This window comes from Corylus avellana, chromosome ca1 (assembly GCF_901000735.1).
Source record: "Corylus avellana chromosome ca1, CavTom2PMs-1.0".
In the NCBI taxonomy this organism is placed as follows: domain Eukaryota; kingdom Viridiplantae; phylum Streptophyta; class Magnoliopsida; order Fagales; family Betulaceae; genus Corylus; species Corylus avellana.
In genome coordinates, this window is record NC_081541.1 from 4,468,342 (window position 1) to 4,484,043 (window position 15,702).

Genomic DNA, 15,702 nt, shown 5'->3' on the forward strand with positions numbered 1-15,702 from the left:
ATATATATATATATATATATATATATATAAGTCATATAATTCTTTCATGAGTAATGCTAGAACTAGAAGTTCTTTTCATGTTTATCTTGTGTTCCTTTAAAACTGACATAGTTTTTAAAATTATCATTTGATCAAAATTTAATAGTAATTTATTATAAATTCAATAGTAATTTTAAAGCCACGTCAATTTGAGAGTGACATAAGAGAAACACGAAAGGACTTCTAGCATTACTCAGGAAAAAATTGTATGATTCATATATATCATGAGTAGCACTTTAATTTTATTTTTTAATTACTAGTAATTGTGTAATTTGACGTCATGTGGGCTTGGTTCAATACTTTTATATATCAAGATTTTCATTTTACAATTAGTTCATGCTCTTAACTAAGTCTATGGTTGATTTGTGGGTAATATCATCGCTAATTAAATGGAGAATATGGAGATGTAGAGTTGATAAATCCTCTAGGACAGTTTGGTAAGGTGATCATTACCAAAGACGCAGCAAAAGAGATGGTGCAAACGAAAGATAAAAAAAAAACTCGAGCCAACTTTAACCTGGGAAGATGTTTTAAAAACATTGAGAGAAGACGAGAATGAAAATGAAGTGGTTCTTTTAGAGGATAGAATAAAGGAAATAACTACTGCTAGATGGACAGAGCCAAATGACCTTGAGGAAATTATAATGTTTTGGGACAAGGCTTGTACAGATTTCATGGAGTTTGGCGGACATGATGGGCATCAAACTTATAAGGAAAATTGGGATCTTTTTCCTATTAAGAAAGAAGAGGTTGTCAATGTTGGGGATTACATGACTACTCGGAGGTTAGCCCCTATCTTAAACCACCTGCTTTCTAACCATGCGGATATTGGTGCCGAATCCACATTAAGTCCTAAGTTGAGATCGCTCTACTTTTGCATGTTATGTGAGTGCATAGATCGTATGAGAAACACCAAGGTTGTGGACATCACAATTGGTATACTTCTCAATTGGTGGAGATGCTTGAAAATCGTGCAATTTGCAGGATTTAAAATTGAGTTTGCCTTTGATAGATTGAAGAGAGTAACACATGCTCATTTGGGTCTTTATGTTGAAAAGCAAGTTGACAATGCTGTTGATCAAATTGAGAAATGTACAAGAAAACTCGAGGACATAAAATCTGCAAAATCCAACTTCATTGAGGATTGCTTGAGAGAGGCTTCGGCACTGAAGAAAGAAAAAGCAGTTCCATGTGGGCTACTATAGATGTCAACAGTGTTAAAACATTTATTTTTATCAGAGCCTTCGTTCATCTGCTCAGGTGAAGAGCAATTTGTTTCCCTACTTTTTCTTTTCTGGATTTTACTCGGCAGTTTTAGAATTCCCCTCGAGTGAATTATCATGCCAGATATAATTCCTCGAACTCTGGATTTGGTGATTTTAGTCTTGTTTCTTTGTTGCATTGTTGCTGAATTTCTGTTAGCTTTCTTCTTAAATAGTGCAGATTTTGCTGCTGCATTTCCTGAGAATTATGAGCCTCCACTGGGTCGTTTCTACTTTGTAGTCCATGATAATTCCCCAATAGTTCAAGTAAAAATAATATAATTAAAACTTGTTAATTTGCTATCAGCATTTTGAGTATCTGTTTGCCTGCAAAGTTAAATTTCATTTCCTTTTACAATGAAGATGAGATCAATTTTTTTTTTTTATTACCATGTTCAAGTCCGAGTTAATGATTTTGCTGTTGTTGAGACAAAAAAACATGACGAGAGTTTGGATAAACAATGAAAATGTAAAAACAATCATTTACACACACAAGAGAAGGAGATGGAAGAAATTCCAACTTTTATTAGTAATAACAGGGTAATCATTTACTTTACATGATTTGCAATTAATAGCCTTGCAAAGAGGATACAAGCTCCAAATAATTGGTCTTCTGTATAGTATTGAGAAGGTGTCAGCTACCTTACATGCTGTGTAATTAGACTTTGATAAGAGAGCAGCTAAGGAATACCACTAGGACTAGGAGGCCATGCCTGAAAACTGAATTCGAATTGAGACAACTGATTTGTTGCTCAATTTACAAGGACTATGATGATAATAATCACAACGATTCCAAATATCAACAGCAGAAAACACGCCTGCAAACAGGTAATGAGAAATTAATATTCAGACGTGTTTGTAAACAGAAGTTGACTCCATAGTGTCTGAACAACAATTTTTTGGATAATTCAGGAGCAAATTTATTTAAGCAACTTCACTGATCTTGTCAACTAGTGATATTACAATTACTGGAAATATTAAAAGTAAATGTCTAAGAAGAACAACAATTAGCTAAAATTTAATGTGATAATGATACCAAATATATATTCATTGTTAAACGACATGTCCTAGCTAGGCCAGATCTCAAGGCCACCATCTTGGCCCAAAGACAACATGAATGGAAACAAGTAGATCTGTACAGGCTGTCTAATAATTAGACAATGATCAAACAAATTTCAAAAAAGAAGAAAATTAAGGTCATAAGCAACATGATTAACGGTTAGATAAGAGCATTCCTGTTAATTACCATCATAAAGGTGTATTCAATACAACAGGAGAGTATATACCCCCACTTTTACAAGAGCCCAGGGGTTGTTTTCTGCTGACCCAAATATTAATTTTCCCTTGATCATCAAACATTGAAGTTATGGAAAATATTTTCCAGAAGGTGATTAATTTCCTGTGAAACAAATGGAGCTTTAGAATGCAATTCTTTGTTTGATAGTTGTTTGTAATTGGTTGCAAAATTAAATCAAAGTCAAATAAGGACTATGATGTGTGCCTTTTTTATTACCACCCTACAAAAAAAATGATGGATGCCTGTGCTGGAGGCAGGTAGAAAAATAATTGACTGTATATTGTATTGTGAAAGCAATATTCATTGAAATGCAAGAAGAGACTATTTTGCCTGACTTCACTGAAATGCAAGGAATCATACCAGAAAACAGTGCAGAATTCCCTGACATGAACCTTGTGGGGTCTGAGACTCATGAGAACCGAAGTCATGTGGATCCCATGTCTGCTGTTTTGGATGAGACGAGGCCCATAGAAAGTGATGCTATCTCTCCAGAAAGTAATGTGGAAGCCTGGCTTGATGACATCCCTGTACTTCCAGGCATTAATGATATTTTTTGGGAACAATTCCTTACAGCAAGCAGCCCGCTGACGGGGGACACAGATGAAATTCATTCGAGTTCATTAGATGCAGTGACTGAGCACGGACGAAGGGAAGGGGGGACTAGCTAGTAGCATAGGCCATGCCCCCTCAATTCCTAAAATCAAACAATTTTTAAGGTATAAAAAAATAAAAAATTATAAGGTATTAGTTCCTAGTAGTAAAATATTTTGCCCCCGACTCCTTCTCATTGTAATTTTGGCTCCGTTCTCGTGACTAAGGATCATGAACCGATAGGAAATTAAGAAGAATGATTGGGACAAGATTCATATAGAGTGATGTTATCTGGAGGGATCCCTGTCCACTTTTTGTATAGGAAATTCAGAAAATAATGTCCAATAACTACTAAATCCTACCATATCAACATAATAAGATATTGTTGTGATATATATAATATTACTCTAAATTTAATAAATTTTTAGAAGATCCTAATAAAACCAAAACACAGCTATTATAGTCTTGAAACCTTGGAATTGTGGCTTAGTTATTCTTATTTATGTCATTAAATTGTGAGCACAGATGGTAAGGGATAGAGATAAAGGAAAGAGGACATGAAAAGCAAGCAATTGCTGTGGTTTAGGGTTTTAAAGCTATGCAAAGCACTGAAAAATGTCTTAAAAATCCAAAATGTTCATGTCAGCTGCTAGTGGAAAAATGTCTTAAACTACAAGGGGAGTGCTGGAATTCTGCATATATTGTTTACTTCTATATGCGTCGTTGAGGCATCCATAATTTGTTTATAAAGCTTGTTCCCAGAACTGGTCATGAATTGCTGAACAGTGTAGCATTGGCATCCCAGAAGATTGCATTTGGTAGAATGATTTTCATAGTTTGAAATTAAAATCACAATATGTCAAAAGAAATTAGATAATATTGAATCAACCATTTTAGCATGATCAATTTTTCTCTTAATTGAGTTGGATTCTTCCTTCCTAATATATTGAACTAACATTTGCATTTAGGACACTTAATTGTTACATATATTTTTAGAGCATGTGATTCTTTAAAAATTTCATATTTTAAGGATAAATGTTAATTCAATAGATAGACCGACTTTGAGAATTTTTTTTTTCAACCCAATTTGAAAGAAATTTTATCCTTTTTTACTGTAGATCTGCCTATTTATACCGGGGGGACACGATTGTAGATCATTTTCCCGTTTTGTTTTCCCCACTTTGTGTTCATGTTGAATGTCATTATATATAATCCCAATGCGTATGAACAGAATAAAAACAATGATAAAACCCAGGTGAATTTTCTGAACCTACACGAGATCCCACGAACAATAAATTCCGAAGTTATTATAAGCACAGATGAATTTTTTTTGACGTAACTTTTATTTATTTATTTATTTATTTTTGCTTTGTGCTTATTTCTGTAGGCCCTTCTTGCTTTTAGGCCCACCTATTGTATTATTATTTGAGGCCCAATTCTTCACAGAATATCTCACCTCCCTGACTTAGATATTGGATATGGAGGTGTTGAATATGAGCTATAGCTCGATCTGATTTCAGGTATTCCTTGCTGTGAATTTGGTTGCTTAAATTTCTGGATCATTAGAGGGTGTCAATTTAAAAAATAATAATAGTTAGAAAAGTTATAAGTATCAGAAATAATAATTTATGAGATAAATGGAAATGATCTGTTATGGGAGAGTAAACATATAGGGAAAAGTACCCTTCTCCAACTACCATCCAATTGACAATGTCCTTTCAAACTTTCAATTGTGACAATATCCTTTCCAAATTACCAAAACCTTGTCAATGTTCCCCTAATGACGAAACTACCATTAGTAAAATAAAAACAAAAATACTAAAACTTCTATAAAAAACCCAAGAATACCAACAAAAAAAAAAAAAAAAATCAAGGGGTGGCCAAATTTAAATTTAACATGTTCAATACACTTAAAAAAAGAGGGTAACTTCACTGAAAACCCCTAAACTTCCATCCGATTTGACAAACTCTCCCTAAACTTTAAAATCTCACAATTTATTCTCCCGAACTTTCAATTGCAATTAATTTGGACCCTTCCATCAATTTTAACCGTTAGAAATACCAAAAAGACCAAAATATCCTTCATTTTCATCTGTTTAAAAATTAAAAAATGTTTTGGAATTAAGGGTAAAGTTGAAATTTTATATAAAAGTCAAGGGTATAAACGTTATGTAACGTTTAAAATCTAATGAAGGATCCACATTAAGAGCAATTGAAATATCAGGGGACCAAATTGTGAGATTTTGAAGTTTAAGAAGGTTTAGGGGTCTTCAGTGAAGTTACCCCTAAAAAAAAAGTGCATGTTCAATAATGTACATACTGATGTATAACACTTAATATGTCTTTTCGTTAAAAGAGGTAAGATACATGAAAAATAAGATGGGGAGGAATTATAGAGTTTTGAGCAGGAATGCATCAAGTGGCTATTTTGTAATGCTGCCATTTGTCTATTTTTAGTTAAACTGTGCGTTTCATTTAACTTGAATGCACTGTGAGACATGGGAGACAAATTTTATTTTTTAATTTTTGCTTAAAATAACGTGAAGGCCTGCACATGGAAAAACAAAGATGTGCCCCGTGATGTGTGAACCATTAGTGAGAAAAAGAAAAGAAAGACTTTGGAAGATGTGCTCATGCTGCCTTAATTCGATGTGTGAACCATCATAAAGGTTGAGGAATATGTGCCCACGTGATGCGTGAACCATTATTAGTGCGTGTTCTCCAACAAACCATAATTAAAAAAACAAAAAAGATGTGCCCCGTGATGTGTGAACCACGGGGGCACAAGATGTGCCCCATGATGTACATTAATTACCTAAGAGTTTTAGTTTAATAAAAACTCGATTAATATTATATATATATATATATATATATATATATATATAATATGTGACATGTGTGACACCTTATAAGATTTATTCTGACATTCTCTTACTTGACACACATGACACATCTTTAAAATTATTTGGGTAACTAATATTGAATATGGCCATAATTAAAAACTATTCAAGCTTTAGTTTTATTTAGAGAGATACAATACACGAATCATGACGGTTATATTATTATGTTAACATTTCCTTCCACGTATTACAATGTATTAGTCTTTCTTAATAAAATCTTTATATGGTATAATTTTTTTATGAATAACTTCCAATAAGTCATTCTAGGTCTAACTCTATTTATCCCAATGGATAATACATGTGAAATCTTGGAATTGTTGCTTAGTTATTCTTATTTATGTCATTAAATTGTGAGCACATATGGTAAGAAAGAGGACATGAAAAGCAAGCAATTGTTGTGGTTTAGGGTTTTAAAGTTGTGGAAAAGTACTGAAAAAATGTTATAAAAATTCAAAATGTTCATTTCAGCTCCTTTCTTGCTGGTAAATTCGAGTAGGACATCTTTATTTGATCCCCTGCTCTCTTCTTTGAATCAAATGTATAAGAGACTCTCCTACTCGAATAGAGGGTCAATTCGAGTAGGAATTTCACTCGAACATGGGAATCTGACTCAAATAGGGCATTTCATAACCGACTCAAATATTTTTTCTTTTTACAAATCTGGTACCCAATTCCAAACATCCTTGAATAAGTGGACAAGTATTCTCTCGGTACAAGATAAATTTTTGTTAGAATATGGAGGATGGGATGAATGTTTTGTAAAGAGAAGAAGAAAACACGAATGTAAACTAAAGGCTACATTTTAATTCAGTTTGTTTTATTTGAATGGTTACAAGAGACAAAAATATATAGACATATAAAGGGAACATATCCCATGCATCATGGAGTGAAATCCGGATCTGTTGTGGACTTTGAACGCTAATGGTGGACTTCATGCGTGAATGGTGGAGGTATGATATCAAGGATGCTGTATTTATTGCATCGGATTTATCCTCTAACAAATTTTCTTTCCCTTTTCAACAAGCCGTGTTGAGTAAAATCAAGTTGAGAGAAGCTTTTTGACTCCCAAACTCATCATATAAAACGAATAAAAAAAAAAAGTCATCAAACAAAAAACCATTTTCACACATCACCTGCATGCATGTTTACATTGTGTGCACAGATGTAAACATGCAGATGTAAATATTAATTGAATTAAGTGAGTTTGCGGATTTTCTTTTTTTACCCATGCATTCGAAAGAAATTTTATGTATTTTTTTATAGTGGGATCTGCCTAATTAAAGCGCACAGGGGACACAATTGTAGATCCTTTTCCTGTTTTGTTCCCCCCCCCGCCCCTTTTTTTCCCCGGAGGGGGCCAATGAAATCATCGTCACTTCACTTGTCCGTTTCTCCCTCTCTCATCTATAATTGAGAGAGAGCGAGAAAGAGAAGGTGTGGGCTAAAAAAACAACAGAAAAAGAAAAAGGAGTAAATTAAGTAGCTAGCCAAAGGGTGACCGTGGTGGGCCATACACAGCTTTTGCGCAATATATCTTTTTTCTTTTTGATTTCTCTAATTCTTCAGTCTGACATTATAATTGTAAAAGAACAATATTGTTGAAGATCACTCTCTATTAATTCTAAGATCGATGATGAGAAAAAATTAAAAATCTCTGATTGATTTGGGTTAAAACATATATACCTAGAGAGAAATACAGAGAGAGATGGAGATTATTAAGCATTTCAGTCACAAGCATGTGTTATCGCTGAGTGAAAAGAAGAGAGGAGATAACGTTCTTTGCAACGCATGCTATGATGATTGCGATGAAGGTCGGATCTACAGCTGCAGGGAATCTGTTTGCAACTTCGACCTGCACGAATCATGTGCAAAGCTACCGCAGGAGTTGCACAACCCCCTTCTTCACCCACACCCTCTTTCCCTAGTATTCGCAAATTACGAGAGTTTTGGGCGTAACTGTAAAGCTTGTGGCAATACTCTCCCGGTGTCGTTAATCTTCCGCTGCGACAAGTGCAAGTACTTCAAGGTTGATGTTAAGTGCGCTTTTATAAGGCCAGCGATAGAAGAAGGGGAGGAGGAGGCAGTTGTTGTTGGTACACATTTTAGCCACCGCCATCATCCATTGCTACCCTTGGAGAACATACCTGCCCATCGCTTTAACTGCAGCGTATGTGGAAAATACTGCTCGGACCCGAAGACCTATGGTTGCCTCCCATGTGGCTTCTTTCTCCATCCCTCGTGTTTTAAGTTGCCGGAAGAGATTTTCCATCCCTTTCATCCATACCACCCTCTCACCGGAAAACGCATCAAGAAGCCAAAACGCATCACGAAGGATGATGATGATGCTGATGTTAAATGCAATGCCTGTCGCAAGGATATCCCGTGGGACACATTCGCCTACGTTTGTGAGTGTAAGATTAAATGTAGCTTTTGCTTACAATGCGCTAGTGTGATAATGCCTGCCATAACATACCAAGGCCACGATCACCTTCTACTATTCAATGACAATATTAGAAAGATCGAGTGCAGCGCTTGCAACAAATCCAGTGCTTGTGAATCATATGGCGGTTTCCGTTGTCTGTATTGTGATTGCAATCTCCATCTTACGTGTGGTCCATTACCATCTACCATTAAACACAAATCCCACATACATCCCCTTATTCCCACGCATTCTCTTGCTGAACATGAAGATGAGACACAAGATGAATTCTATTGCGATGCTTGTGAGGAAGAAAGAGACCCATTCTTACCCATCTATTCTTGCGCCGAATGTCATTTTGTTGCTGAAATTTCTTGCGTCATCTCAGAGGTACGTACCTAACCTCATATATATAAAATCTTATATATTGTTGAAGATTTCAAAAAAAAAAAAAAAAAAAAAATTAAAACAGTAGTTACTGAATTCGTTTTTCTTATCGAATAAAGATATTATTCATTTCTTTAAAAGCTTTTTATACGGTGAATTGTCGAAAATATTGAGCAACCAAAGTAATTACTAAATCAATTTTGTATTTCTCATGGTCATATGATCAAAGAATTGTATGATTCATATACATGAGTAGCACTTTAATTTTCTTCTTCTTCTCTTTTTATTTTTATTTTTTTATTTATTTTTTATTTTTTAAATACAAATAAAGGTTAATTAGCATCATTTGACTTCATGTGTGGGCTTGGTTCAATAATTTTATATATCAAGATTTTTCATTTTACAATTGCTTCATGCATTCTTAACTCAAAGTCTCGAGCTGGTTAATTTGTAGGTAAAATCAAGGCTAAATGGAGATTATGGAGATGTAGAGTTGAGGAATCCTCTTGGACAGTTTGGTAAGGTGATCATTACCAGAGACACAGCAAAAGAGTTTGTGCAAAAGAAAGATCAAAATTCGCCTTTCACTTGGTCTTGGATGGATTTTGTTATTTTTATTGAGGACGAGAATATGGAGGAGCAGAATCGCATAGCGGATAGTATAAAGGAAGCAACTACTGCTGAAAAGATAGAAGCTTATGACCATGAGGAAATTATAATGTTTTCTGACAAGGCTTATACACATTTCATAGATTTTCTAAATCATTCTCAGGCTTCTCATAGCTGGTTTTCTAGCTGGTTTTCTGATTATTCTCTTATAGACGAAGAGGTTGTCAATGTTGGGGATTACATGACTACTCGAAAGTTGGCCCCTATCTTGAACCACTTGCTTTCTAACCATGGGGATATTGGTGCCCAATCCACGTTAAGTCCCCAGCTGAAATCGCATTACTTTTTCATGTTATGTGAGTGCATAGATCGCATGAGAAACACCAAAGTTGTGGATATCACTGATTATATACTTCTCAACTGGTGGACATGCTTGAAAACCTTGCAATTTGCAGGATTTAAAATTGAATTTGTCTTTGATCGTTTGAAGAGAGTTACACATGCTCATTTTGGTCTTTATGTCGAAAAGCATGTTGACAGTGTTGTTGATCAACTCGATAGAGATATTGAAAAGCTTGAGGCACTTACAAGGAAACGTGAGCGCATAAAATCTGCAAAATCTGCAAAATCTCTGCTAATTGAGGAATGTTTGAGAGAGGCTTATGTACTGAGAAACGTTAAAGCAATTACGTCTAGGCTACTATAGATGTCAACATTGTTAAATGTCTATTTCTATGCATGTATGTTTTGGTCTTTTATATTAGTTTGTCTTATGAATCAAGAAGTTATATAGTTGCTACTTATTGTATTACTTGTTAGAATATGATACGATTCCATATTAGATTTATATAATTACCTTTTATAATTGACCTATTAGGTTTGATGATAATCAAATCATTTTGATTATAATGGTATGACAATGACATCAATGACCGAGAATAGACATAAATGCAATACAAGAAACAGGGGAGTCCAATTTTTGAACTGATTCTATAAATTTCTATGGAGCCGTGCGAAGTACTGAAAAATGTTTTAACAATCCAAAATGTTCATTTCAGCTACTAGTGAAAACTGTCTTAAAACTACAAGGGGAGTGCTGGATCCATATTTTGTTTATAAAACTTGTTCCTAGAACTGGTCTTGAATTGCCGAACAGTGTAGCATTAAGAATGATTTTCACAATATGCTAAAGAAATTAGATAATATTGAGCAAACAATTTTAGTTGGGACAATTTTTCTCTTAACTGATTTGGATTCTTCCTACCCAATCTATTGAACTAACATTTGCATTTAGAGCATGCAATTACAACATATATTTTTGGAGCATGTGATTCTTTAAGAATTGCAAATTTTTTCAACTAAATTTGAGAGAAATTTTATCATTTTTAGTGTGGATCTGCCTAGTTATAGTAGGAGGACACGATTATAGATCCTTTTCCTGTTTTGTTTTCCCCACTTTTTGTTAATGTTGAATGAAAACAATGATAAAACCCCCCTATGGCCGCAGGTTAATTTTCTGAACCTACACGAGATGTCCAAAACGAGGTTCTCAGTTATTAAGACAAGCCCAGATATTGATTATATGGTGTCAGCTATAAACTGCTGGTTGTGAAGCTGAATCCATTCAGTTCGAAGACTACTGCATATATTCTTTCATTCAAAGCCATTTTCTATTTTCCGGTGGGACCGGCCAATCTCCCTACAAAAATTTTGAAAAAAAAAAAAAAAAAAAAATTTATAAGGTAGTTTTTAGATTTGTTTGCTCTATGCCCTTCCCTCCTCCTTTCTTGCTGGTTTGTGTTTGTTCAGCATGGAGGCGCAGAGACAAGTCTAGAGGACCGAATTGGGGAATTGCTTAAGTGAGGAGAGGACCCAATTTGACACATTCTTGACTGTTGCTAGAATTTTTCTGTCGATTTCGTTTGGGTTCTTGTTTTTCCCTTTTTCCTTCCTCTCTCATCTATAATTGAGAGATCCAGAGAAGGTGCATGAGGACTAAAAACAGCAGAAAAAGGTGTGGGAACGACCCTGCACAGCTTCTGCTCTATCGTGATCTTTTTGATTTATAATATAAAGGATTTGGTGATTTTAGTCTTGTTTCTTTGTTGCCTTTGCATTGTTGCTGAATTTCTCTGTTAGCTTTCTTCTTAAATAGTGCAGATTTTGCTGCTGCATTTCCTGAGAATTATGAGCCTCCACTGGGTGGTTTCTACTTTGAAGTAGTCCATGATAATTTCCCAATAGTTCAAGTAAAAATAATATAATTAGAACTTGTTAATTTGCTATCAGCATTTTGAGTATCGGTTTGCCTGCAAAGTTAAATTTCATTTCCTTTTACAATGAAGATGAGATCAAATTTTTTATAGGAAAAAATATAAAAAAACCCTCCAGACTACTAACTATTTTCAATTTAGCCTCATAATGTTTAAAAAGTGATAAAGTAGCCCCCAAACTACCAAACTATTGCATTTTGGCCACTCCGTTAGTCAAAACCGTCAGTTTGGATGGAAACTGCAAAACGACGTCATTTTGTTATGGGTAAGTTACTACAATGCCCTTTTATGATAAAAAAAAAAAATTTAGAAAAAATATAAAAAAGCCTCCCAAACTACTAGCTGTTTTCATTTTAGTCCCCTAATTTTCTGAAAGTGAAAAAGTAGCCCCCAAACTACCAAACAGTTGCAATTTGGCCACTCCGTTAGTCATTACCGTCAAATATGATGAAAAATTTAAAACTACGTCGTTTTGGCAAGGGTAAGTTACCAAAATGCCCTTTTTGAAAAAGAAAAAAAAAATCATATTAAAACAAGCAAGCAAAATGGCGTCGCTTTGGTAAGTGTTAGGAATTAAAAGAAAAAACCCTAGACCCCACACAGGTGACCCACGAAAAAACCCCCAACCCCAGTTTATCTCTCTCCCCAAAACCACCGGCCACCACGTCGTTCTATCTCCAGCAGCCAGTAAATCTTACCCATAACTCAATCTTTTTATTATATTTCATGGTATAGCTGTTAGATTGGTGTTGTTGATCTACGAACATGGTTTTTTTGTTTGATTTCTATAATGGGTAAGAATTTTTCGATGGCGCTTTGTAGCCACTGGATGGTGTGGCCGGCGATGATGGATAGTGGTGGTAGGGGCAGCCGGTTTTGAGAGAGAGAGAGAGAGGGGCGTTGCGTTTTTTTCGCTTGAGGGAGAATGATGTAGATTGGAATTCAAGGCTTATCTTATCTTATCTTATCTTATCTTTTAGTCTTTTATTAGGTTTCTTTGTTAGTTGTTTATTCTATCTTATCTTTCAGTCTTTATTTGAATTAGATTTCTTGTTAGTCTTTTATTTGGTTTAGTTGTCTTTCGTAGACTTCTAAATTAACTTTATTTCATTGTTATTTTAGGGTTAGGAGTCTTGGGCTATAAATATATGATTATAGCCTTTAACAGTTTAGTTTATGATTATTATTGAGTTTGTTTAATAAGAATTACTCAGAGTTGAGTTTCTTTGTGTTTTCCCTTAAACCATAGATAGAATCTATAGTTTTTAAGAAGATTTCTTAGATTCTTGTGATAGTCTCACAGTCTTAGAAATATTTACCCCTTCAACTTGATGTTTTCTTGTTCACTACAATCCTACGCTGCATCAGTTGGTATCAGAGCTCCAGGTTTCTTTCCATGGCACTGCCAAACACAAGAACAAGGGGCAACCGCTTTGCACATCTGGAGGACGTGTATGAACGTAAGGAAGCAGTCGGTGAAACACGTACGGAGGAGCAGTGGCAACGCATGGTGGATGAGGTGGAGATGCTGCAAAAAAAATTAAAGGCGAATCAAGCGGCGATTCGTTGGCAATGTATGGTGGATGAGTTGGAACTACTACGGAAAGAAATAGAGATCTTCACAACCCGAGTTGACAACCGGGGTAGCCCTAAAGTTCGTCAACATCGAACGAATCAACGCTTTGTGGATGAGGATAATGTGGTTGTCGGTCATAGGGCGTATTCTAAAAAACGGAGAGCACGATTTGAGACGGAGATGCCGCGACAAGCCAACTTGACCATTATTCGCGAGCCTAAAATCTATCAACCAAATCCATATTCTGTGGAGGAGGAAAGGGAATCTGTGGATGAAGAATTTCAAGAATCCGAGTTCATTGATGAAGAATTCAGACATGAAGATGTTGAAGATCCTTCGCAACGATTTGGGGATTGGGATTCACCACCAACCTATGATGAGGAGCCCGAAGAAGATGACTCATGGGAAGAGGAAAGGCCTACGGAGGAGCACGAAAAAGATGGGTTTTTCCCCATGTTTGGTGGTCTCTATCCAGAAGAAGATGGCCAATTGGAAGAGGAAGGGCCCACAGATGTCATCGCCAATTATGAAGAGGATGGCATCGCCGATTATGAAGAAGTTGAAGAAGACCTTCCAGGTGCATTACCTAATTTTAGTAATGAAGAATTAGGTTATGTTGATTTCCTTGGTATTGAAGATATTTTAAATTCTCCTAACGAAGATTATGGTGAGTTTTATGCGGATGAGAAAAATTATATGTTCACAAGGGAAACAATGGTTGACCCATTCTTGAGTATCTTCATGGCACATGGAAGGGAGAAGGAACGAACAAAGAGCAAACCTGCAGTATTGCCAAATGGTGTATGGGGCTTTCATGACAACCATCAAAGTATTTCGATGATGATAAGTGTCACGTTTATTTTGAGGTGTTGCCTTGTTGTGATCTTGAGGAACGGAGAATGGAACAAGTTAACAGGGCACCCGAAGGACCGTGGAAAAGACAGTCCGAATTCGAGGGCGAATTCTCTCCAACCTCGGAAGGATGATGTAGATTGGAATTCAAGGCTTATCTTATCTTATCTTATCTTATCTTTTAGTCTTTTATTAGGTTTCTTTGTTAGTTGTTTATTCTATCTTATCTTTCAGTTTTTATTTGAATTAGATTTCTTTGTTAGTCTTTTATTTGGTTTAGTTGTCTTTCGTAGACTTCCAAATTAACTTTATTTCATTGTTATCTTAGGACTAGGAGTCTTGGGCTATAAATATATGCTTATAGCCTTTAACAATTTAGTTTATGATTATTATTGAGTTTGTTTAATAAGAATTACTCAGAGTTGAGTTTCTTTGTGTTTTCCCTTAAACCATAGATAGAATCTATAGTTTTTAAGAAGATTTCTTAGATTCTTGTGATAGTCTCACAGTCTTAGAAATATTTACCCCTTCAACTTGATGTTTTCTTGTTCACTACAATCCTACGCTGCATCAGAGAAGGTTGCCGAAGATAGAACGACGAGGTGGCCGGTGGTTTGGGGGAGAGAGATAAACTGGGGTTGGGGGGTTTTACTGCATGGGGTATAAGGTTTTTTCTTTTAATTCCTAACACTTACCAAAACAGCGCCGTTTTGGTAAGTGTAAGGAAACCCTAATTTCAAGCAAAACGGCACCGTTTTGCGTGCTTGTTTTAATATGATTTTTTTCTTCTTCTAAAAGGGTATTTTAGTAACTTACCCTTGTCAAAACGACGTAGTTTTGAATTTTCTATCATATTTGACAGTAATGACTAACAGAGTGGCCAAATTGCAACTGTTTGGTAGTTGGGGGGCTACTTTTTCACTTTCTGAAGATTAAGGGGCTAAAATGAAAACGGCTGGTAGTTTGGGAGGCTTTTTTATATTTTTTCCAATTTTTTTTTTTCTTCATAAAAGGGCATTGTAGTAACTTACCCATACCAAAACGATGTCGTTTTGCAGTTTCCGTCCAAACTGACAGTTTTGACTAACGGAGTGGCCAAAATGCAATAGTTTGGTAGTTTGGGGGGCTATTTTATCACTTTTGGAACATTATGGGGCTAAATCGAAAACAGCTGGTAGTTTGGGGGGCTTTGTTATATTTTTCCCTTTTTTATATTACCATGTTCAAGACCGAGTTAATGACTTTGTTGAGACAGAAAAAAACATGATGAGAGTTTGAATACAACAATGAAAATGTAAAAAACAATCATTTACAAACACAAGAGAAGGAACTTTTATTAGTAGTAACAGGGTAATCATTTACTTTACATGATTTGCAATAAATAGCCTTGCAAAGAGGATATAAGCTCCAAATAATTGGTCTTTTGTTTTCTTATGGTTCATTTTATGTGACCAAACCATAGACTAATGACGGAAGAGTTGCCATGCATAAAGAATA

General features: G+C 35.3%; 1 protein-coding gene across 1 annotated transcript; it reads left to right on the forward strand.

The window, feature by feature from the left end:
* The first annotated feature begins 7,697 nt into the window (after window positions 1-7,697).
* Window positions 7,698-10,280, forward strand: LOC132167724 (uncharacterized). The gene is made up of 2 exons (XM_059578750.1): window positions 7,698-8,898; window positions 9,350-10,280. Exons 1-2 carry the CDS (start codon window positions 7,795-7,797, stop codon window positions 10,208-10,210), a joined length of 1,965 nt encoding a protein of 654 aa, XP_059434733.1. The 5' UTR covers window positions 7,698-7,794; the 3' UTR covers window positions 10,211-10,280.
* Window positions 10,281-15,702: the final 5,422 nt, after the last annotated feature.

Coding starts and splice junctions, on each gene's coding strand:
- LOC132167724 (XM_059578750.1), top strand. CDS start 7,795: ATGGAGATTATTAAGCATTTCAGTCACAAGCATGTGTTATCGCTGAGT. Junction 8,899..9,349: donor TTTCTTGCGTCATCTCAGAG/GTACGTACCTAA, acceptor GTTAATTTGTAG/GTAAAATCAAGGCTAAATGG.